Genomic DNA, 25,440 nt, shown 5'->3' on the forward strand with positions numbered 1-25,440 from the left:
TAATTTATCTGGATGTAAGGGATAAGGAGCATAGTACACTTGCTTAACATTTTGTGCAATAATGAAAGGATCATATGCTTCATACTCCCTTGTGTGCTTTACTTCAATGATATTATATTGTTTGATTTCTCTCGTACCTCTTTTTGGGGTTGGATCAAACCACTTGCATCTAAACAATACAATTTTTTTATAGGCCAACCGGAATACTCCATTTCCAAAACCTCCTTGAGTACCCCATAATAATCAACTCCATCTTGATTTCCATCACCACCTTTCACCCAAACTCCACTATTGTTAGTTTTTTTTATATTTGGAGCATTCTTCAGTATTGAATTTAAAACCATTTACAAGATACTTGTCCATTGAATAAATCTTGATGGGTCCCCAAGAAAGGTCCTTCAAAAATTGGTCAAATTGACCATTTTTTGTATCATAAATCTATAAATATTTGAAAAGTAGGAAATTAGTTATCAATTAAATATAGATTTATTTAATAATGATAGTATTATGAAAATATTATAAGACTTACGTAATCTTGAAACCACTTTGAGAAATGCTCAAACACTTTTTCATTGCCAAATAAATACACAAAGTAGTTGTCAAAGAAGATGGATATTGAGTTAGTTGTTTTGCCTTGTAATTACATATTTTAGTGCAAAAACAACAACTTACTCAAGAAATGGTTTAACTTGTGGGCAATTCAACAAGACATGTGTCGATGCAGACTTAAACTCCATGGCACTAAGATTCCTCCTTGTACGTTTTTTTGAACCTTTGCCTGGTTGATTGAAGATTGATAGTGGCTTTATAGTCTCACCACCATCGTCATGGTGATTGGGTCTATTTTGAAAGCATGGCACACTACTTTCGAAGTAATAAGAACCAAAATCAGCTATCTCCCTAGCAAGATGGAATTCAACCATTGAGCCTTCAAGTCTAAGTTTTTGCTTCATGCCCCGTTTAGACTCTCCAATAGTCCTACATTATATTATATTATCATTGATTTTAACAAAATAGTGATATAAAAATATTAAGAGTTAAACACTTACCTCTCAAATGGATACATCCATCTATATTGAACCAGACCTCCGAGGCGTGCTTCATGCACCAGATGTACAGGAAGATGCTCCATCACATCGAAAAATCCAGGTGGAAGAATCTTCTCCAACTTATTTGTAATTATAGGAATATTCTGATCCATCTGAACTAGGTTGTCTTCCCTTAACGTATTAGAACACAAGTCCTTGAAGAACAAACTAATTTCAGTCATAGGTTTCCAAATTCTATCGGGCAAGCCACTAAATGCAATGGGGAGTAATGTTTCCATGAAGACATGGCAATCATGACTTTTCATACCATGTAATTTTCCGTGCTCCATATCGACACGTTTTCCCAAATTTGAAGCATGCCCATCAGGCATCTTAAGTTGCTCGACCCATTCACATATTTTACGTTTTTGATCCAATGTAAATGAATAACTAGCCTTAGGCTTGAAGAACTTGTTGTTCTGTTTCTCTTGCAACCATAACTCTTTTCGCCTACAATATTCTGGTAAGTCCATTCTAGCTTTAACATTATCTTTTGTCTTGCCATTGACATCCATTACTGTGTTGAATAAATTATCAAAGTAATTTTTTTCGATATGCATGACATCAAGATTATGTCGAAGTAGATTATCCTTCCAATATGGTAACTCCCAGAATATGCTTTGTTTTGTCCAATTATGTGCAACACCATATCCATCAAATTTGTACAGCTGTTCTTCTGTAACCTTTGGAAATTGTTGAACCCTCTCCCAAACTTGTTCTCCAGTCAAGATTGGAGGAGGACAACCTTGTTCAACAGTATTCTTTCTGAATGCATTTTTCATACTCCTAAACTCATGATCCACCCTGACAATATTCCATACGGAGGAAAATCATTAATAGTCCACATTAAGGCAGCCCGCAAATTAAAATTTTGCTTAAGAGACACATCAAATGTTTCAACCCCTTGAACCCACAATTGTTTCAACTCATCAATCAAAGGTTGCAAGTATACATCAATCAAGACTTTTGGATTCCGTGGGCCAGGAATGACACAATTGAGAGATATATATGGACTGGTCATGCACATCTCAGGTGGAAGATTAAATGGTGTTACAAATACAGGCCAACAAGAATATGGTGCAGCAGAAACAGAATGTGGCGTGAATCCATCTGAACATAAACCCAATCTAATGTTCCGTGGTTCGGTTGCAAACTGTGGATATGTTCTATCAAAATGCTTCCAGGCCTCTCCATCGGAAGGATGGCACATAACACCAGGTGGTCTTCTATTTTCATGGTGCCATCTCATATGAGGAGCAGATCTATTAGATGCATACAACCTCTTTAACCTTGGTATAAGAGGTAAGTAATGCATCGCCTTAATAGGAACTTTCTTCCCACTAGGAGTCTGCTTATAACAAGATTTTCCACAAAACTTACACGATTCTAGATCAATATCATCCTTATAGTATAACATGCAACCATTTTCACAACAATGAATTCTCATCGATGACAATCCTAACTTTGATACCAACCTCTTTGCCTTAAAGAAATTATCAGGTATCTCTAGCTTTGGGTCAACTAAATCATGCATAAGGTCAATCACAGAGTCCATTGCCCCTTGCGGAACATTCCAATTTGATTTGATACTTATTAATCTAACAGCAATTGACAACTGCGAGTGTGGACTCCCCTCATATAAAGGCCGACTAGAGCTTCCAATTGTTCAAAGAAAATTTTACATTCAGCATTAGGAGCTTCCTCACCTTGATTACCAGATTCAAAATCAGAATGCACCCCAAACGCATCCTGAACCATGTCATGCATTCTATAATTTTGTGCATTAGAATTCACTGCGCTACTACTTTCACCAGGAACATAATGTTGAAATACATCAAAACTGTTTTCAATTTCTCCATGACTAGTCCACACTGTGTATTCTCTTTTAAACCCATTTCGATAGAGATAAAGCTCAACAATATCTGGTTTTTCATAATTCAAACATTGACATTTATTACAAGGACACTTAATCATACCACTACGTTGAAAAGGTTCTAGTGTCTTTGCATACTCCACAAAACCAGTGACACCTTCTCCAAATTTAGGTCTTAGTCCCATTCAACCAAAATTAGTCATATTATACATCCAACTACGATCCATCTACATAAAGATCACAAAAATTTAAATTTGTCAAACACTAAATTATGTAATAATTTACTAAAACTCAAATTGTAACAATCCTAGTAGGGACTGCTTAACGAGGCCTTATGCAAATGAATAAATGTATCTTTGGTGACTACAAAAGCATAGTTCTCTCAACAGTTTGTCACAAATAATGTCCCCTTCCCTAAATAAATCTAAATAGAATACATCATTAAAAGAATAGTAGAAAGGTGGCACTATTACAGAAGGGTCAAAGACCTTTCTGGGCACAATGATTTCTGGTTTCTTAACTTTCCTCTCCTTATTACTGCACAATGGTTTATATCTATAGGCTATAGTATGTATATAACTTTCCTCTCCTCATTACCACAACAAATAAAACAATAGGTAGATCCATATGTCATCTTAGTTTCTCATAAACAAAGAACAAAAAAGAAAGCATATCTATTTTTTTATAACGAATTTATAACTAACCGGAAAAGTCGACCGCAAGGCTGGTAGTAAGATCTGCAGAAAGAAACAATGGCTCTAAAGGAGATCCAATAGAACACCAGCAATTAAAATGACTTAGTCAATGTCAACCATATATGTTGTTCAATATTTCTATGAAAGCAGATGCATCACATGAAGCCAACATGCACTATTAAGGGTCAAGGACCTTTCTGGGTACAATGGTTTCTTAATTTTTCTCTCCTCGCTCATTGTTGCACGATGGTTTATATCGATAGACTATACTGTATATATATATATAACTTTCCTCTCCTCTGGTTAAAAAACAACTAAAATACATACAGAGACATGAACCAAAATGATATTAGTTCTAAATTTAAATCAGAATTCAACACATGATTATTAGGAATTATTTAGAGTGAGATATAAAGTATAATAATCTCAAAATATAATACAAAATCTTCATAACAGATTTTATTTCTTTATTCATTAATACCCATGTATCTTCTTCTAAATTATACGATATAAAAACTTGCTAGCATTCATGTTAATCATCACGAGAAGTCAAAACAGGACATTAAGATAGAACAAGAGTAAAACCCAAAGTTAATTATATGTTCATGAAGTGAAAAGAGAATCACAAATTCTAATTAATCTTGCAGTAAATTGAAAGAGAGAGTTTGCATTGATGGATGCTTGCAATAAACAAACAATATAGTTACAACTTGGTTTAAAGATTGAAAGATTCACCTTTATTTGCAGAGAAAGAAATCGACACAGAGATTTTGAATCAACGACGAAAGCTTGGGCTTCAAACCGAGGGAGTTTCGATGGTGAAAACTAACACTTCGAACGGATGGTGAAAACTCAAACTTCTAACTGAGTGATAACCGGAGGCTACACATCTGTAAAGCTATGGGGAAGAGACAAGTTAGGGCTTTTTTTTAGCTTTTAAGAGAAGAGCAGGAAAGAAGATGAGCTAAATTAAAAATGCCTCCTATTTTAATTTAATAAAAATAAGAGACCTCACAAGGTCTCTTATTTTAAAATATTATTTAACAAATTTGACTAATTAATTGAGACCTCACGAGGTATCTAAAATTAAGTTAGTATTTTTTATTTTAACAAATAGTGACCTCGTGAGGTCGCATATTTTATACGAAAACATACTATAAAATAAAAAAAGTAAAATAAGTCACTTATATTATTAATTAGGCAGATTTTTTTTATGAAATTGACCTCACGAGGTCTCTCATGTTAAGAAATAATTAAAAAAAAGTTACTAATGCAAATAACGACCTATTTTTGAGGTCTCTTTTTTAAGGTCTCCTTTTGCAATATTTTTAGTAGTGATTAATCCATAAAGTTGATTAAAAAAGTATTTTGTATCCCTATTAAAGAGGATTTAAAATGTTTATTCATACCCTAATTTCTTGTTATCCATGACTATCAATTGCTCTTTAACAATAAAAGTTCTTTAAGATATATTTATGTCGTTTTATAACATTTGATAGTTTTTTATTAGTTTAGTTCATATTGAAAATTGAGTTTCAATAAATGACCATATCCTATTTTTATGTAATATCCTATTTTTATGTAATAAGTTATTTGTTTTGAAAGATAAAACAAAAAGTCTATATTTGGATTATTTATTTTGACGATGTATCAATAAGTTTCTCTGCATTATGATAAAGATTAGAAGAATTCTTTTCCTCTTTGTATGTTCATAGATGACGTTAATTAGGATTTTTGTTTATAAGTCTGAAATATTTTTTTTATAATAGTTTAAATATGAGTCAATAAGTTTCTCTGCATCATGATAAAGATTAGGAGAATTTTTTAAATATAAATATAATATTTAAATGACCCACTATTAATGAGCTGGGTTGGCCCAGTATATTTAGGAAATATTGAATTTAATTATGATATTGGTGTGATAATATTCATTTTTCATTATTATTATTTAAAAACAAGTGTTGCATATAATTTAAATAAAAATAAAATAAAAATGTTAAGTATTATTTTTTAAATTGATGGGATGCATTTTTTGTATAGAGGTGCTCCAATTGAGCAAGTCCAAGTGCCACAAAATTTCATCATCCAGCTTTGCGTCTCTGCTCTGTACCCTACCTTGTGACGACACGCTTCTTCCCTTATACTACTTTTTTCTTTTGTCTAAAAATGAAAAAAAAAGACACTCTCCCTTAGCCCTCTTTGTTGACGGCAAAGCTCAAAATCTCGTCTGTCAACAATATTTGATCGCCATGGGAGATGGCAGAGGCAATTCCAATAGCAATCGGCCAGAGTGGTTGCAACAGTATGATTTGATAGGGAAAATTGGGGAAGGGACATACGGGTTGGTTTTTTTGGCTAAGATCAAAGCTAACCGCAGCAAATCTATTGCTATCAAGAAGTTCAAGCAATCCAAGGACGGTGACGGCGTTTCCCCCACCGCCATTCGCGAAATCATGGTTCCCACTCTCTCTCTCTATCCCACTTTCCCCTTTTTTGTTTCTAGTAAACACTATATCATTAACAACGACAATCTTGATGCAGTTGCTTCGGGAGATATCCCATGAGAATGTTGTAAAGCTTGTCAATGTGCATATCAACCAGGCAGATATGTCTCTCTATCTCGCTTTTGACTATGCCGAGCATGACCTCTATGTCAGTATATACACTTTATTCCACTTGTCTAAACTCTAATCTAAACTATATCCCCTTCCATACGTGTTTACCTTATTTACTATGGAAATTAAACTATACAACACTCCAGCAAACCTTAAGGTTATGATTTTGAGTTTATATACCCTTTTGGGAACTTTTTATACAATCAATGTGGGGCAACTATTTATACCATGTGTGACCTGATTTTGGGATTTACACATGACATTAATGCAATGTTACGAGTGCGATATTCATGCCAAAAATATTTATACCATGTGAAATTGTTTGAGCATCAAACTTAAAACCTTAAGGTGATAGGATAAGTAGTACCAGACTTCTATATCCCCTTACAAAACCTAAGTGGGAGGACTATATAACTGGGTAAAAACAATAGATAATGACAAGGTCTCTTCATTAATAGCAGAAAATAAAAAGAAACCTCTAGTCATCGAAGCTTTCCAATTCCTTTGCATAAAGCCGGAGACCAGCTTCGGACCAAAACAACTGATGACGAAACTAACACAAGGAAATCAAAAACTGAAGAAATGAGAAATTAGAGATAGAATTTCGAAAGACATAATAGATTCTAGTAAATGTAGCAATTATTCAGCCACAAGTTTAGACTAGTAACCAACAAATTAACATTCAGTCACTAGAATAGAATCCAGGGGGAGGAGCAATTGATTTCATACAACAATACACACTAGAAGTATTCAAGAAAGTTTCAATTGAAGGGTATTCACACTAAGGAAGGCTCCCTCAGGGCCACAAGAGAATTCATAAAAAACTAGATAAAACTCTACGTTACTTCTAATTATACTATTAGCTAAACAATGGGATTGGGTCCAAGTCCAAGTACTTTAACATAATAAAAGTCCTAACATAACTAAATGAATTGTGAGGCTAGTGGGGGCATGTGGGACCATGCTTATCCCTAACACTGTAATGGTAGTTGTTGAAGTGTGTGAACATCTCATCTAAAAGATTAAGCTGCTAGAGAGATCATACTTTTGTTAGTTAATTGTATCTTCAACACTCCCTCCTCACATACGGGCCTGATTATTTTTCATGGCTCAAGCACGTGGACATTTTTTTGATATGGTTGACAATGAGATTTGATCCCAGGACCTCTGCGTGCTCTGCTACCATGTTAAAGTATGTACCATCTCATCTAAAAACTTAAGCCGTTAGAGATAGCACACTTTTTATTAGTTAATTATATTCTCAACCATAGTTAACTCTTGGTCAACATTGGATAAACCAATGGCCAGCTCTGATCAAACATTGTCAACTGTCGATCAAACCTTTTATTAAGTCTTCCAGTCTTCTTGATAAGGTAAGTTCGCAGTCATGTTGTCGTCATTATCCCTCTTAAAAAGATTTTGCCTCAAATCTTGTACTACAGTCAAAAGAGCCTTACAGGAATAAACATTGGAATATCTCACAAGGGAGAAGATCACAAATCATTTTATCCAGCACAAACACTCTTCCAACCATATTTTGTTTATTCCCGCACATTCTGTCATGATCCAATTTGCCTAATCCGCGATGACACCTGACCCCTACCTGTTAGATGAACCCAATTAGCATTCAACTTAATACTTATAAGACATTAATGAGTCTAAAGGCAAGTAATGTCTAGGTACGTTATCTGAACTTTGAAGATTGACATAGTGAATTATCCCCTTATTTCGTTAGTCAATTTAAACTTATCTCTGTAATTTAATTTCTGATGGTAAAACCAAAAGAGGAATTAACGTCCAGCTTTAGACCAAAACAACATTTTTTCTTGAGAATGTTTAGGTGTATTGTACACGCCACACATATCTAGGTACTTCGTGCCAACTTTTAAGATAAATGAAATGGATGACCTCTTACTTTCACCAGTTAATTAAAACCTGATGGCAAAAAGTGAGGATTTCACTCTTCTATTCAAATATAAAGCTAATTATGTCCTTATCTTTGCTTCTTGAATAATATGCCTGTATCTTTTGCTCCTAATGTCTTAATTATCTATGTGGGGGGCAATTGTCATCTAACTCCATTGTCCATTTGAAACCTTCATTGACATTAGGAAATTATTAGACACCATAGAGACAAGGTCATTCTGGCAATCAATCAGTACACTGTAAAGTCTCTGTTATGGCAGCTGCTTAATGGTCTCAATTATCTTCACAGGCAAGACATGTTTATTAAATTTCTTTGTTACTTTTATAACTATATTCTTATATTGCCTTAGTGTTATCTTTTGCATTTCGTTGTAGTAATTGGATTGTACACCGAGACCTAAAGCCATCAAATATCTTGGTATGGTTCTGGCCTGTCTATCCTAATTTCTCTTCTTTTACATTTTCTTTTACAGTAGCATTGGGCCATATGACATTCTTGTAATCAAAACATCCCTAATTTTGTATCCTTCATTTCCCTTTACAGGTAATGGGCGAGGGAGAAGAACATGGAGTTGTTAAAATTGCTGATTTCGGCCTTGCAAGAATTTATCAAGCTCCATTGAAACCATTAGCTGAGAATGGGGTGAGTTACTCCTGTTATTGCGACTATAGCTTCTCCATCTCCTCTTTTTGGTTTAACTTGTGATTGCTGTTGTGGATGGTGCTTATGCTTCCCCTTTCCCAGTAAAGTAGTTACACCTTATATATAAAAGCTTAAGCTATTTTCTGTTAAGTGGGCACCCACAAGGTGTAGTCTAGCAGTCACTAGAGCTGGAATGGACTATGGAAGACCAAAGTTCAAATCTAAGCAGGAAAAAAAACCACATTTGGTGGTTCCCAATTCTATAAGCCTTGATGGAAAGGTTATGTGGTAGAAAGTATCTAGTTATCTGGTACTTGTGCTGGTGGGAGGTAGCAGATACTTGGTGGGTTAGTCGAGGTGTCCGTTTGGCCCGGATACTGTAGTTATCCAGAAAAAGCTACACCATATCAACTGTGTTATCGTTCCCTTGTCTCTTATCTTTCTCTTTCAAAAGCTTTTGCAATTTATGGTTTCCAATCTGTCAAAGAGTTTTATTGGTGCTGGACTGCTGGTGCACCACTTTGCTCTGGGGCAGCTTGATATTGGAGCAATAAGTCTCCCCATTTTCAATAGTATATATTCTGCTATTCTTTTGGTGGTTTTTGGATTTCAAATTGTTTTGTTTTTGTTTTGGTTTTAGAAATTAATCTTTTTATTTGTTTTGAAAAAGTAATTGTGAATATTTGTGTGAGAAAATAAGACAAGAAAGGGAGAATTGAACACAACACAGCATAATTATTCCCTCAAGCAGTTGGGTATAAATAGTGAATGTACAAGTGCTAAAAAGGAAAGGTAATATTCTGACTACTTGATTACAAGAATCGATCTATTTAATTCTAAGTAATCCTAATCGGTAGACAATATCATCTAATATTCTTAACCATTTGGATTTGGAAGATTGATTTGGCTATGTTTGTTTTTGTTGAAAAATATCACCAAAGCCCTAATAAATTAATGTTTGAAAGAGATTAAACCTAACTAATCTCCGTATGGAATTTCATTCCCCCCCCCTCCCCCCCCCCCCCCCCCCCCACACACACACACACAAACAAACAAACAAACAAAGGGCCAAGGAGAAACTTAAGAAGTTTGAGAAACAGCCCAGCAGTTGGCGATTAACCATAAGAAATACCTGACTTGCCTTTTTTGTTCTAGGTGAATCCAATGATCAGGTTTTTTTGTAACATCCTGTTTTCGTTTTTGAAATCAAAACAAGTTGGTCCCAGAATGAAACAGATAAATGCCATTATGGAAAATGTTTAACCCTTCAACTTTGAGAGAACTGATACTAGAACTGTCAAAAGCATCACTTGGTATATTAAAGACTTATTAATCACCTATCTTTTATTTCTGGTCAATGAATGGTGGAGCCAAAAATGTGATTGTTGAAAGTCCAGTCGTTTTTCTTTTTCTTTTTTTGATTGAGTAATAATTTATTGATGTTGTGGGCAAACCCTGCTATACAAGTCTTATATGAAAGTGTAGAGGATCGATGTCGATTAAAACAGGAAAGACAAGAATTAAAGATAACAAGTATGGGATATAGATAAGACTAAACTGGAAGCAAAATATAAAACATTCATGGAAGTACAACTGTCCTAATTAAGCTACAATTAGAGCCAAGCTTTATTGGATACTCTCAAGAGAACAGTAATCCCCTTGAAAACCCGCTTGAATAGTCTTGAAGAAACAATGAAGATTATCGATTCCCACTGGTTCAATATTCATCAAAGAGGTAAGCTCTGTTTCTACTCTTAGTTAAAAAGTATTTATACTAGGTAAGTCCTCAACTAGGCCTAAAAAGGAAACATACCAAAATTGTTGAGCTCTGATGATTCAACTTTAAAGTGTGGATCTGGTTGCCTATTGTGGAGATGTTTGGTGGCCTCCAGCTTCAGAAAGTTGGAGATCTTCGTGGAGATAATCCAGATAGTGGGGGGATCTTCAGGGAGATGAAACACATTTTTTGGAGATGTTTGGTGACCTCTGGCTTCCGAAACGTGGAGACGATCCAGATAGTGTTTTCGACTCTTCTTCCAGTTTTTTTTGTTAATCAACCCACCAAATATAATGATGTTTTAATCACTATATTACAAGCATTTGCAAGTGTCCAGAGCTTTGGCTTGAGCCCTTGTGAATGGCTCAGATGCTTGTGTGCTACTTTGATCTATTTTGAGGATAGGCAAAAACATATGGCTCTTCAAATAATACCTGTTTATCTGTATCAAAGTAATAGAGATCTCTTGGGTACAATTCAACAAAAGCGAAGTCATCCCCCCAACCCTCATCCACCAGCTGACATCGATTCTTCTACACTAACACACATGTTTTTTTAATATATATATATATATATATATATATATTGAGGATAGGCAAAAACATATGGCTCTTCAAATAATACCTGTTTATCTGTATCAAAGTAATAGAGATCTCTTGGGTACAATTCAACAAAAGCGAAGTCATCCCCCCAACCCTCATCCACCAGCTGACATCGATTCTTCTACACTAACACACATGTTTTTTTAATATATATATATATATATATATATATATTGAGGATAGGCAAAAACATATGGCTCTTCAAATAATACCTGTTTATCTGTATCAAAGTAATAGAGATCTCTTGGGTACAATTCAACAAAAGCGAAGTCATCCCCCCAACCCTCATCCACCAGCTGACATCGATTCTTCTACACTAACACACATGTTTTTTTAATATATATATATAACAGATCAGTCATATAGATTATGTTAGGAATACATGCATAAATGAATATATATATGAGCAGTGTTCGAACTGGAGAATAATTTTAAGAGTTTGAGAATGAGCGAAATAGATCTGAGCAGCATCACATTACTTCTGATTGTTACAACTCTGCTGTGTTAATACTTTTGTTCTGAACAAACTCAACAGTCCTGGATTTTTATATGGATTGCTTTTCTGATTGAGCTGCAAGACTGGAAGTTAAATACATGAAAGATGATTCCTTGATTCTTTTCTTCCTCATAGGTGCATGTTTGACTTTCTTTGTTGGACATCACTGCTTTGCAGTGACTCTGAAAAGTTGTACATTGAGTAATGACAGGTTGTAGTCACTATCTGGTATCGTGCGCCGGAGTTACTGCTTGGGGCAAAACACTACACAAGTGCAGTTGGTATGACCCTTTGGCTTTTTTGAACTTTGATAATTGTTGTTCTAAATAAGCAAACATTTCCTTTCTTCTTTTTGAACCAAGAGGAAAAAATGTGTTTATGTAGATATGTGGGCCGTTGGCTGTATATTTGCTGAGCTTCTTACTCTAAAGCCACTATTTCAAGGGCAAGAAGTGAAAGGCACACCAAACCCTTTCCAGGTTAATATTTTTATATTCTCCAGCATCGCTTTTTATGCTTTTCCTTTTGGAGGTTCTATAACATACCTTTTATTCCTTTTTACCCTGTAATTTTCTTATTTTAGTAATCTAATACACAATTCTCGTAATGTAGCTTGACCAACTGGACAAGATATTTAAGGTTCTTGGTGAGCATTAATTTTTGTATATTCTCTTTTTTTCCCTTTGCATTGATTTGAACACTGCGCTAAGTTCATATTGTGTCAGGACATCCCACACCAGAAAAATGGCCAACACTGGTAAACCTTCCGCATTGGCAATCTGATGTGCAACGTATTCAAGGACATAAGTAGTAGGTTCTTTCATACCATTTTTAGTATTAAAAATTTCTTTTAGCAGTGAATTCTCTTGCTATCCTTACCTTGCTTGCAATTGGAGTTGTCATCTAAAATTTTTATTGTTTCCGTTGCAGTGACAATCCTGCACTTTATAGTGTTCTGCACATGTCTCCCAAAAGTCCTGCATACGACCTCCTTTCGAAGATGCTTGAGTATGTGCTTATTTCTTAATGTAACATAAATTTTTTAATGCGTTCAATATGATATGCGAGCTTCCTTTTCAGCCCTCTCACTTCATTCGAGCTGAATTACATCCTCCCTCTCACCTGAACTGGTCGAGAGAGATGAACCCGCACCACATTTTTTCGAATCGAAAGCCCCAACTAGAGATGGAATTCCAGAACCTAAACAACTCAGTTGAGAGCTCCGTGAAGCCTGCTAGTTGATGGTATGCATGCTAAATTTCTAGGGGGTGCTAATCTTTGTTTGAGGTGGCACGCTTACACATAACTAGTCAAGTGTATGTGCTTTGCACATGTGTATCACATTAATTACTCATATATTGGAATCCAGTGGGACAAGAGGGGGGATCTTGATGATGTGGGATGAGAGAGCCTGGAAGGGGGAAATCTTAGAAATAGGGGCATACTCCCATCACATGTAAATTTGAATCTCAATTCCAAGATTTTAAATGCCACATCACAGGAGTGTATGCCCCAAACTGTTACAAGGAAAGAAGAATAGTGTGGGAAGAGGTGAGTGCAGTCAGAGGACTAATGGAAGGACCATGGGCTATTTGTGGTGATTTTAATGTAACAAGATACATATCTGAGAAGAAGAATTGTACAGTAAGAACAAGGGGTATGAAGGAATTCTTTGATTTTATTGAAGACATGAAACTAGTTGACTTGCAACTTGAGGATGTCACATATACTTGGTTCAAAGGGGACCAACAGGAAGCAGCCTCCAGGATTGACAGGATCCTAATTTCAGAGGAATGGGATGACAAGTTCCAAAATTTGAAACAGATTCCACTTCAAAGGTTGATTTCAGACCATATTCCTATAGCCTTACTAGGGGGGTCTTGGGAAAGGAACAAAAGTTACTTCAAATTTGAAAATTGGTGGTTAGAATCTGAGGGCTTCATTGACATAGTCAGAGAATGGTGGTCTTCTTTCAACTTCACAGGAAACCTGATTATAGATTGGCTTGCAAACTAAAAGCTCTGAAGACTAAACTTAAAGAATGGAGGAATGGGGAAGAAGGAAATTTGGGTATACAGAGGAAGAAATTGCTTGAACAGTTGGCTGATCTAGAAGCTGAGAGGGAAGACAGAATCCTTACTAATTAGGAGTCTGCCAAAAAATCTGAATTGATGTTGAAATATGAAGAGTTGATAAAAAAGGAGGAGATCTCCTGGAGACAAAAATCAAGGGCTCTATGGCTGAAGGAAGGTGATAAGAATACTAAATTCTTTCACAAGATAGCAAATGCACATAGGAGATACAACAACATTGATCAGCTTATGATACATGGAGAACTGAATCAAGAGCCAAGCAGAATTAAAGGGGAAATTGTTGAATATTATAAAAGGTTGTATAAGGAATCATCTCAGTGGAGACCTGAGTACATAAATATGCAATGTCCTGTCCTAACAGAAGAAGATAATCAAGCTCTACAAAGCAACTTTGAGGAAAGTGAAGTGTTGAGATGTCTGAAGTTATGTGCTGTTGACAAAGCAGCAGGTCCATATGGTTTTACTATGGGGTTTTTTATTAAATGTTGGGATGTGGTAAAGCAAGACATCATGGACACCTTTCAAAACTTCTATGAACATGAAGTTTTTGAGAAGAGTTTCAATGCAACTTTTATAGCTCTTATACCCAAAAAGAAAGGTGCCAAGGAGTTGCGGGACTTCAGGCCAATTAGTCTAATTGGTAGCATCTACAAACTTATCTCCAAAGTTCTTACTGAGAGGCTGAAAAGGGTGGTGGACAAGTTGGTAGACTCACAACAAATGGCTTTTGTTAGAGGGAGACAGATAATGGATGCAGTTTTGATTGCAAATGAAGCAGTTGACTCCAGAAATAACCAAAAGAAGCCAGGTGTCCTTTGTAAGTTGGATATAGAGAAAGCTTATGACCATGTTAGCTAGAAATACTTAATGAAGATGTTGAACCTGATAGGTTTTGGGCAGAAATGGTTGAACTGGATTAAGTTTTGCATATCAACTGTAAGATTCTCAGTACTCATCAATGGTAACCCTGCAGGTTTCTTTCAAACCCAAAGGGGTCTCAGACAAGGGGATCCCTTGTCACCTTTTTTATTCCTGATCACTATGGAGGGTTTAAACAACATGATAAAAGTTGCTAACTTGAGAGGCTGGATAAGGGGTTTTGATGTGGCCAGAGAAGGTACTGAGAGACTAGAAGTCACACACTTGCAATATGCAGATGATACCTTGATTTTCTGCGATGCTGAGGAAGAACAACTGAAGTATCTAAGGGTGATTCTGGTCTTATTTGAAGGTATTTCTGGTTTGCATATCAATTGGAGGAAGAGTATGATGTATCCTATAAATCAAGTAAACAACATGAGTTGTTTAGCATCAATTCTGGGTGGTGAAATAGGAGTTCTGCCTACTATATACTTGGGAATGCCTTTGGGGGCCAAATCCAAGTCCATAGACATATGGAATAGTGTGATTGAGAAGTGTGAGAAGAAATTGGCCAAGTGGAAGTCTCAGTACTTATCAAAGGGGGGTAGACTGACCCTTATTAACTCAGTACTTGATGCTTTGCCAACCTATATGATGTCCCTGTTTCCTATCCCACCAGGGGTCATTAAGAGGTTGGATCGTATCAGGAGGAATTTTTTGTGGCAAGGCAACAAAGAAAAGAAAAGTTTTCATTTGGTTAAATGGGAAGAAGTCATGACAAGCAAGGAAAATGGAGGTCTAGGAATAAAGAATTTGAAATTGCAAAGCAAGGCTCTTAGTATGAAGTGGTTGTGGAAGTATGCAAACAACAACCAGATGCTATGGAGGGAAGTAATTGGAGCTAAATATGAAAAAGAGGACAATTGGATAACTAAAGAAGTAACCACTCCTTATGGTGTTAGCCTCTGGAGGTTCATCAGAAGCTTGTGGAATGAAGTTAAAAGTAACTCAAAGGCAAAAGTAATGGATGGGAATAAGACCAGATTTTGGAAGGACATTTGGCATGAGAAAGGCAACATGGAAGATCTCTTTCCAGACATCTACAACCTAATCATGTTTCAACAAAGCACTATAGCAGATCTTTGGTCACCACAAGGATGAAATTTCATTTTTAGAAGAAACCTTAATGATTGGGAAATAGTGAGAGTTGCTGAATTTTTAAACACGGTGAACACTTTCACTGGACTACAGCCAGGTGAGGATAAATTGTGGTGGACAGGAGATGACAAGGGAGTGTTCAAAGTCAACAAATCCTACAAGTTGATGGATCAAACAGATCAACAGTGCTCAAGTTGGCCTTGGAAGCAAATATGGAAGAGCAGAATCCCTCACAAAGTCTCCTTTTTTGTCTGGTCAATGGCTAAAGAAGCTGTGAGAAATATAGGAAAAAAATATTATTGAATTGTTGTGTTTACAGTATTACATTGAGACCCTATTTATAGACCCTAGAATACAATCCTTTACCAAGTAGGATACTATTTAGTATTCCTATTCCTATTCTAATAGGATTGTATAAACCTATTACTATTCTTATAGGATTGTATAAACCTATTCCTATTCTAATAGGATTGTATAAACCTATTCATATTCTAACACTCCCCCTCAAGCTAGTGCATACAATTCATATACCTAGCTTGTTACAAATGTAATTAACACGAGGACCGATGAGGGGCTTAGTGAGACATCTGCGAGTTGATCATTCGACTTCACAAAATTGACAAAAAATTTCAATGTGCTTGATCTTCTCATGAAATACTGAATTTGATGCATAATGTCGATAAAACACAGAGTGATAAAATTATAGTGTTGGAACTTCCCAAACCAAGCTTGCAAAGACTGTTTCAGACCATAGAGTGACTTACGTAATCAACATACAAGGCTACTAAACTCCCCCTGAGAAACAAAATTAGGTGGTTGCTCCATATAGACTTCTTCACAATGCAGCGAACTTTGTAAGTGCTCAAAATCTAGTATAAAGTGCATGGTTCATGTTGGAATCAATAGACAGTCGATATTAAACAAGTCACCGAAAAACTGCCCGAAACATGCTCATATGCCGGAATATTAGATTTGATGGGTAAAAAGTGGTCACAATCTAAGAAATAAAATTATATGGGTAGGGTCGGAATGATGTCACGACCCAACTAGAAAATAAAAATTATATAGGATAGTTCGAATTGATGGAACGACCCCATTGAAAAAGAGAAATAATATGGGTAGGGTCGGAATGATGGCACGACCCTACTGAAAAAGAAAAATAATATGGGTAGGGTCGGAATGATGGCACGACCCTACTGAAAAAGAAAAATTATACGGGTAGGGCTGGAATGATGGCACAACCCTATGCAAATCAGATTTAAGGAGTCACCGAAAAGACGAATGGAACTATGCAAATCAAATCTGAGAAGTCACTGAAAAGACACATGATGCTATGCTACTCAGATATGAGAAATAGTTCGGAAAAATCCACGGTACTACACAAATTAAATATGAAAAGTAGTCCAGAGAGATGCACGGTGCTACGCAAATCAAATATGCAAAAAAAGGTAGTCACCAGAAGGATGGCACGGTGCTACACAAATTATATATGAAAAAGGAGTCACTGGAATGATGGCACAGTGCTACACAAACTAGATATGAAAAAGTAGTCACCAGAATGATGGCACGGTGCTACACAAATTATATATGAAAAAACAGTCACCGGAATGATGGCACGGTGCTACACAAATTAGATATAAGAAAGTAGTCACTAGAATGATGCATGGTGCTATACAAATTAGATATGAGAAAATAGTCATCGGAAAGATACACGGTGACTGCTAACATAATCGTTGGCCAGACGGGCAGCATATATGGGTGCCACCCGTCAGCAGCGGAAGCTCTTTGATTTTCTACCAAGATCGTAGAGGCTCTGATACCATGTGAGAAATATAGGAAAAAAATATTATTGAATTGTTGTGTTTACAGTATTACATTGAGACCCTATTTATAGACCCTGGAATACAATCCTTTACCAAGTAGGATACTATTTAGTATTCTTATTTCTATTCTAATAGGATTGTATAAACCTATTACTATTCTTATAGGATTGTATAAACCTATTCCTATTCTAATAGGATTGTATAAACCTATTCATATTCTAACAGAAGAAGCAGTCCTTACACAGGACAATGTTATGAAGAGGGGGAGAACCTTGTGTTCCAGGTGCTTCCTATGTGGTGAAACATCTGAGACTGTTAACCATCTATTTTTACATTGCAAGTACACCCATCATCTGTGGAGAATATTCCTAGCCTCAAAGGCATCTCCTAGACAATGCCAGGAAGGTGGGGCATTACTATGCTGGGAGGAAGCAGGTGTACATGCTAAGGACAGAGGTAGATGGAGAATTATCCCGGGGGCTATCTGGTGGGCTGTTTGGAAAGAAAGGAATTCAAGATGTTTTGAGAGCATAGAGAACAATGTGCAGAAAGTTAAACTAAACTGCATTTTACTTTAAGTCTTTTGGTGTAATCAATTATACTCTAATGACACTGTCTCTATTATTGATGTGTTAGACTCAATTTAGACGTAGAGAAGTGAAATCAGGAGTACACTTGTACATAAGGTTACAATACGACCCATGTACTGTTTTGTGATACAATACAAAGTTACCAAATTAAAAAACAAATAAAAATATCAGTAATAAATTATAAATTATTGTATGTACTTTATACTTTATATATAAGTAATAACTTGCACCGAGCGAACCAATATAACCATTCTATCTGACCCATGCACCATCTTATATTTTAGTTAGCATTGTCATTTTAAACGTATTAAGTGCGGTTACTTTTACAAAGATAAAGTATCATCATTTAAACATTATGTACATACGTATGTACAACAATGCAAATAACCCGTTTTGGAATGTGCGACCATTCATAATAGTATTTTCATATGATCTGAAATCTTCTCATTCTAGGGCTATCATGCACGTGATGTCAAGACTCATCATTCTGTATCTTTTGAACATTTGCACCCTCTGTTCCAAACTGGCTTTAAGCTGCATATATAATACTTTTAGCTCCAAAATCCCAACTCAAGATTTCCACATAAATAATGCTACCCGGTTTCGCATTTACATAGACCAGTTGCTCGCATGAGTTATTGAAGTGATATTGTACTAGTGCCGTATCCCCCTTTGTATGCAAAAAGTAATTTCTAATATTCATCAGCACACTTTAAAGTCTTAAAGCCATGAGAAATTTACAGGGCCGCTGCACCAACATTCACTCTCATATACTCTCCCTACGTTCTCATTTAAGTGTCTTAGTTTGTCTGGGTACAAAGTTCAATTAATAAAGGCATGCTTAAATCTAGAGGTCTTAAATTAAAGATGTGTGAAGTGATTTAAATCTTGTGGGTTTGAACTTGTCATGTAGGAGGTTGGAATTGGAAAACTTACTAAATCTAGAAAGAGACTTTCTTTTTGGGACAAACCAAAACGGAAAGTAAGACATTTAATTGGGACGGAGGGAGTAATATTGCTAGTCTTATAACAATTCTATAGAACTTTCTTTTATTTTGTTATAAGTATCCTTTTATTCCACCACACTTCTGTAGCACTTTTGCATTTTCGACCATCCTGTTTTGATTTTGTGTAAACTTTTTTTTACTCTATCATAACATTCTTCTGTAACCTCGAGCCTAGATATATGAATTATTTGCATTTGGGCACAACCAATTCCATTTAATCTCACCTCAACGTCCATATATTTGTTTTTTTTAAAAGAAACGAAAGATGTTTTGAAGAAAATATGAGTTCTTTATCTTATAGAAATGTACATGCTTGTACCGTGTATCTTTTTGGTGTTAAAATCTAATTGTCAGTGATATAGACCATATGATTGCGTTTGTGAATACACTACATACATAGCTATATAAGGAAGCTTTTGTATTTGTAAATACTAAATACTTGTCTTAGAGAACTTTTTTGGTGATATATACAATAGAAGTACCTACCTTCTCTTATTATTTTTTCCTTTAAAATGCCTTACTAAAGTATAATACTATTTGGTTTTATGCCCTAATGTTTGTTTCCCAATTGTTATTGACATGTTACTTATATTCCAGAAGCTTCTATTTAATTGTGATTAACATAATATTTAACGTCATCTAATATGCAGATATGATCCTCGTAAAAGAATAACAGCAACACAAGCTCTCGAGCATGAGTATGACATCTCCATCTCGATTCCCCCCCACCCCAACCCTCACACCCACACACTCTTTGCTCTATTGCGTTATTCACTTACAAATGCTTCTGAAAATGACGGACATATTTCATCACAAAATAAATTTGTAAAATGGTTCATACATATTCACTACTTGATTATCTTATATGTCTCTGATCAAAAGAATAGACAAAGTTAACTACTTCCCTAGTTTTTTGTTGTCACCTGCCCAGATAACAAAATTTACCATTTTGAATTTTGATGTCCTATTTCCATCCTTTAAGCACTGGGCTTACTCTACTAATCAATTGTTGAACGTATTTGGTCAACATATTTTCACTATTTAATTGCATTTGCCATGTCATAAACTTTTTCACCTGATCTTCCAGCCAAGCAAGGCCTCTTGCTAATAGATTTTCTCCTTGAAGTGGAAAGTTGGCATAGTGTTTGGCCTAGTGAAGTTATCTGGGGTTATTCCTTTTTATACCGAACACTTTTCATGATCTTGGAAATTTCTTGAAATGAAAATATGAAATAGAGGAATTCTATTTTTGCATTGGTTTTACTATTTCCAATATGGTTCTAAACCAGGAAGGTGAAGGCCTAGAGTTTCTTTTGATATCTTGTGATAATAGGTGGTGCTTCCCAAGTATCATTGTTAAAGCTTTCTACTTTTTCTGGTTTATAGGTACTTTCGGATGGAACCTCTACCTGGCCGCAAGTAAGTACACAACTTTCCAGTCTCTTGGCAAACAATTGATTTATAGGAACTTCATTAAGCTAGTTTGATGAGATCATATGCTAGAACACTTGAGTATTATGAAAATTGAGATTTACAAGTTCTACCTTTTTATATCCATTTACACATGCTGTAAATTTAATACTTATATAACCTTTTTGATCATTGATTCCAACAAAGAGAATATTCTATCCACTCTTGACATTGGCACTTTCCTACGCTTTGTGCTTAAAACTGGCAGTACGCTTATGTAGCCATTTGTCTATGATTTTCTACTTAATAGGTACATACATGTAAGTACCAAGTTGCTATGCCAGTTTTTGGAAAACTGCTTAGACTGTTGTGAATGAAGATGTGATTAAATACTCTTTTCATTATTTCTATGTGAGAGATGTATGTTAAAGAAGTTCCAATGCTACTTTCATTGCTATTATACCCAAGAAACCAAATGCAATAATGTCAGAGATCTGACACATTAGTTTAGTGGGCCAGCATATTAAAATTCTTTCCAAGGTGCTTACAGAGTCACAACCCAATTTTCCTATGCTGCGATGGCACCTAACCCAACCATTACATGAACCCAAAAGGTATTTCAAATCACAACATGATTGATAGGAGACAATTCATGTAAAGTTGCTAATTTGACTTTCTAATAGGCTTGTTAGTTCCGCAACTTGGGGAGAAAATTTGGATAATTTAATTGTTGATGGATAGAAGGGAGATTGCTGCTTTAGAAGATACAATGGTTTCCGTTTCCCCTACAGTGACCCCTATTACAAAAATAGTGCGAATAATCATTACCAATTCATGGGGACTGGTGGTATAAATTATGAGTATCTAAGATAATGGAATATTACAAGTGTCTTGACAATGTGGTACTATCTGGAATAATGAACAACATATAAAAATAGAAGAGACTCCAAGGTGCTGCTGATTGGATCAAGCAGCTCAACACGACAATCTCGACTTACTCCTAGGTTTTGCTGGAGCACAAATTAGTAATTGATCTGCGCATAGTGCAACAAGTGCAGTATGACTACATCAACAAGTATTCATTAAGTATTATCATCCAACACCTAACAAGGTAGTGGCAAATGTTAGTTTGAAATACTCACTTAAAACACCTTGATAGAAGTAAAAGAACAGTACAACAAAATAAAAACAACATACCCAATGAAATCCCACTAAATGGGGTATGGGGAGGGTAGGTTGTACGCAGGCGTTACCACTACCTCGTGGAAGTAGAGAGGCAATTTCCGAAAAACCTTCGGCTCAAGTACATCAAACTAAAGTAACAGAAGAAGAAAACAATGAAGAAAACATAACATTAAATATGAAAAGTTGTGTAGTGCCTACAAGAAAAGAACAATACCAACAACAAAATAGTGCGATAATTGTAACATCGTACACAATATATGACGATAGATAACAAAGGTAAGACAACACTCTATCCCTATTAACTTCTACCCTAATACGCGACCTCCACTCCTTATCTAAGTCATGTCCTTGGTAATATGAAGCTATGTCATGTCTAATTACCTCTCCCTAATACTTTTTCGGCCTACCTCTACCCTCCTCGTGCTCCCTACAACTACCGTCTCACACCTTCTCATTGGGGCGTCAGTGCACCTCCTCTTCATATGCCCAACCATCTTAGTTTCGCTTCCCTCATCTTGTTCGCTTCAGGGGCCACTCCCACCTTCTCCCGAAAAACCTCATTCCCAATATTGTCGCTCCTAGTATGCCCACACATCCATCTCAACATCCTCATCTATGCAACATGCATCTTTTGAACATGTCAGTTCTTGACTGGCCATATTACAAGAACAGTCTAACCACCACTATGTAGAATTTACCTTTAAGTTTAGGTGGTGCGTTTTTATCACACAACAAAATAAAGTATGCACAAATACAACATATTGAGATATACACAAATACATTCATTATTTCCTAAGCTAAGAAGTGAATAGAATAATGAATGGGGCTTTAGTTTTTGGATTTACAATAGATACTTTATATATTTAGGGGTAAAGATGTAAATATGATGATTCTTACTGGGTTAACGGTGAAACTGAGTAATCCTCCCCCGCATCGATAAACCATTTATTATGAAGTTTTAATCTGTTCACCAATAGTTAATCCGATAACCCAATGCCAATAAGCCAATAAGCTAATTTTGTGGTGGATTATCTGTTATGGTTAGGTTTTGAACGGGCCCACTGAAACTTGATTGGGAGAAGGCTTACGACCATTTTTATGGCCTTTTCTATATAATAATAATAATATACATTGCATAAGATGGGGTTTGGTGATAGGTGGATTGACTGGATGAGGTTCTGCATCGTGGCCGTCACATTTTCCATTGTTTTCAATCACTCATGTTGGATTTTTCTATTCCAAAGAGAATTGAGACAAGGCAACTCTTTGTTGCCCACCTTTTTATTATGGTTGTGGAGAGACACTTGGGGAGTTAAACTGGCTGAAGAGATTTAAGATTTCTGATAATGTTGGAGGTAGTGTGAATCTTTCTCATATTTTGTACGTTGACGACACACTGACTTTTTGTGACGTAGATAAGGAGCAAATCCTTTGATTGAAGGGGCTTTTAATTGAGTTTGAGTCTGGACTTCATATAAACCCGAAGAAAAGTAGTTCATTTTCGGTTGTAAAGAAATAAACCTTGGGCCTAATTCAACTCCAAAAGCTAGCTCAGGAGGGGAGGATCATATAAGAAGTCCATGTATCCATCCCACACAAATGATGTGGGGCTCAATATCGATAACTGCAAATTAGTTGGTTCAAGATTTTGCTGAGGCAATGGGATGCAATGTTGAAAAATTCTCCACTATGTATCTTGGTTTATCTCTTGAGGCAAGGTACAAAGATCATAGCATATGGAAGGTAGACACAGATAAGTGTGAGAAGAAAACTTTGTACCTGGAAAAACAGTATCTGTCACTCGGTGGTTGAATGACATTGTTGAATAATGTTCTTGATGACATACCAATCTATTTAATGTCATTGGTTGCCATTCCAGGTAGAATGGAAGCTCAGCTGGACAAATTAAGAAGTTTTTATAGGAAGGGAACCAAGATGTCAAGAAAAGACATTTGATCAGCTGGGAGAAAGTATTACTATGCAAGGAAAACAGAGGAATGGGTTTTGGAGATTTAGGGCTACAAAATAAGATCCTTTTGTGCAAATGGCTGTGGAGGTGGAGTGATTACAACAAGGAGCATTGGAAAGATGTATCAAGCTAAAATACGTGTGTCTGGATTATGGGAATTCTGTTTTTACTAGTACACCCCATGGATCAGCCTTCTGGAAGCATAGAAATAGCCTGTGAGATAAATTCCAAGAACATACCAAGCTGGTAATTGGGAATTGAAGGATAATTAAATTTTCTGGAATGAAAAATGTCTTGGGGATAAAAAAAAATAAAAAAAATAAAAAAAAAAGTCTTGGGGATAATATGCTTTGCTGGCTGCCTCCTTTCCTGATCTGTACAACATAGGCTGTAGAGATTGCGTTATTGCTGATTGTTGATATGACAACGACTGGACATTTCTGCTTAGAAGAAACTTTAATGGCCTGGAGGTCAAAAGGAGAAATTTACTAGAAATTGTTGGAAACATCTCCCTGGTAAGCTCACCAAGTGATTCCTGTGTGTGGAAGGGCTGCAGGAACATTAAATTCTCTGTTAAATCAAGCTATCAGACACTGTTAAGGAAAGACCTGAATTCTCTAGCGTTGGGAACAATTGGCCATGGAAAATGCTCTGGAAATTGAAGGCTACGACCAAAGTTGCTTGCTGTGGATGGGAGGCATTGCATGAGGCTTGTTTGATGCAAGACAAGCTTCAAAAGGGCGTTACAATCTCATAAGGTTGCTTGCTTTACTTGGTTGTTAGCTAAGGAATCTGTGCTAAAGCATGAGAACTTGATGAAGAGAGGCATTTCCTTAGCCTTGAACTGTTGTCTACGTTGGACTGAAGCTTAAACTGTCAGACACTTACTTTTGCATTGAAAGGTCACAGGCCAGCTATGGAAGATTTTTCTCAATCACAGGGGCATCTCTCGGACAATGCCTAGTAAGACTGTTGACACTCTTTTTGGCTGGGAGGAGGCAGGGACTGGGGCTAAGAGCAGAAGAAACTGGAGGATCATACCAACCTGTATTTGGTAGACCATTTAGAAAGAAAGGAATGCTAGAGCCTAGATGTTTTGAGAGATGAAGTAGCACTATACAGAAGATCAAGCTCAACTGTGTTTTGCTATTATGTTTTTGGTGTACAGTCTCATATCCTGTAGACACCGACAAATCCTAGATGTTTTGGATTCATTCTAGGATTGTGTTGTGTTTCTTTTTGTTTTTGTTGTTTTCTCTTCTACACTTTCTTCTCTGAAGGGGGTTTCCGGTACCTCCCTCCCAAGTACTGGCTTATAATACAAAGTTCTTACCTGTTTCAAAAAAAAAAAAGCAGGTTACAGTCTGTGGCATACACTACTTATGCAAAGATGATGGTGAATCAGTGTACCACTTGTTAAATTGTAGATTTGTGTAGCAGGTCTTGTTTATGCTTCTCAATATATTTGATGTTCAGTGGGTTATGCCCGCAAGTATCAAAGAAGTTCTTTGAACCTGGCAAAGTTAGAAGATAGGAAATAAGCATAGTAAGTTGTGGAAGACTGTTCCTTTTTCTTAATGTGGAGTGCTTGGCTAGAGAGAAACCAAAGATGCTTTGACGGGAAAGAGG

General features: G+C 36.1%; 2 protein-coding genes across 4 annotated transcripts in view; one reads left to right on the plus strand and one right to left on the minus strand.

The window, feature by feature from the left end:
- Positions 1-668: 668 nt before the first annotated feature.
- LOC125832793 (uncharacterized) lies at positions 669-2,643 on the minus strand. Its single transcript, XM_049511986.1, has 3 exons — positions 2,003-2,643; positions 1,050-1,892; positions 669-978 (listed from the first exon to the last, which is right to left on the minus strand). The coding sequence occupies exons 1-3, from the start codon at positions 2,641-2,643 to the stop codon at positions 669-671; spliced, it is 1,794 nt and encodes a 597-aa protein (XP_049367943.1).
- A 3,203-nt stretch (positions 2,644-5,846) lies between these two features.
- The window catches only part of LOC125832797 (cyclin-dependent kinase E-1), a 34,422-nt gene continuing 14,828 nt past the window's right edge, over positions 5,847-25,440 (plus strand). For 2 of the 3 annotated variants that reach the window (XM_049511989.1, XM_049511991.1), the window contains exons 1-12: positions 5,881-6,112; positions 6,198-6,308; positions 8,383-8,486; positions 8,573-8,615; positions 8,742-8,840; positions 11,927-11,996; positions 12,100-12,194; positions 12,328-12,361; positions 12,441-12,525; positions 12,646-12,723; positions 19,898-19,945; positions 20,634-20,666. In XM_049511989.1, coding sequence (XP_049367946.1) covers positions 5,906-6,112; positions 6,198-6,308; positions 8,383-8,486; positions 8,573-8,615; positions 8,742-8,840; positions 11,927-11,996; positions 12,100-12,194; positions 12,328-12,361; positions 12,441-12,525; positions 12,646-12,723; positions 19,898-19,945; positions 20,634-20,666 — 1,007 coding nt within the window. In that variant the 5' untranslated portion in view covers positions 5,881-5,905. Of the gene's footprint in view, positions 6,113-6,197; positions 6,309-8,382; positions 8,487-8,572; positions 8,616-8,741; positions 8,841-11,926; positions 11,997-12,099; positions 12,195-12,327; positions 12,362-12,440; positions 12,526-12,645; positions 12,724-19,897; positions 19,946-20,633; positions 20,667-25,440 lie in introns of all 3 variants that reach the window. The other variant, XM_049511988.1, reaches the window with a different exon arrangement.

The sequence above is a fragment of the Solanum verrucosum genome, unplaced genomic scaffold (assembly GCF_900185275.1).
Source record: "Solanum verrucosum unplaced genomic scaffold, falcon-dt-bn FXZP01000143.1, whole genome shotgun sequence".
NCBI classification, from domain to species: domain Eukaryota; kingdom Viridiplantae; phylum Streptophyta; class Magnoliopsida; order Solanales; family Solanaceae; genus Solanum; species Solanum verrucosum.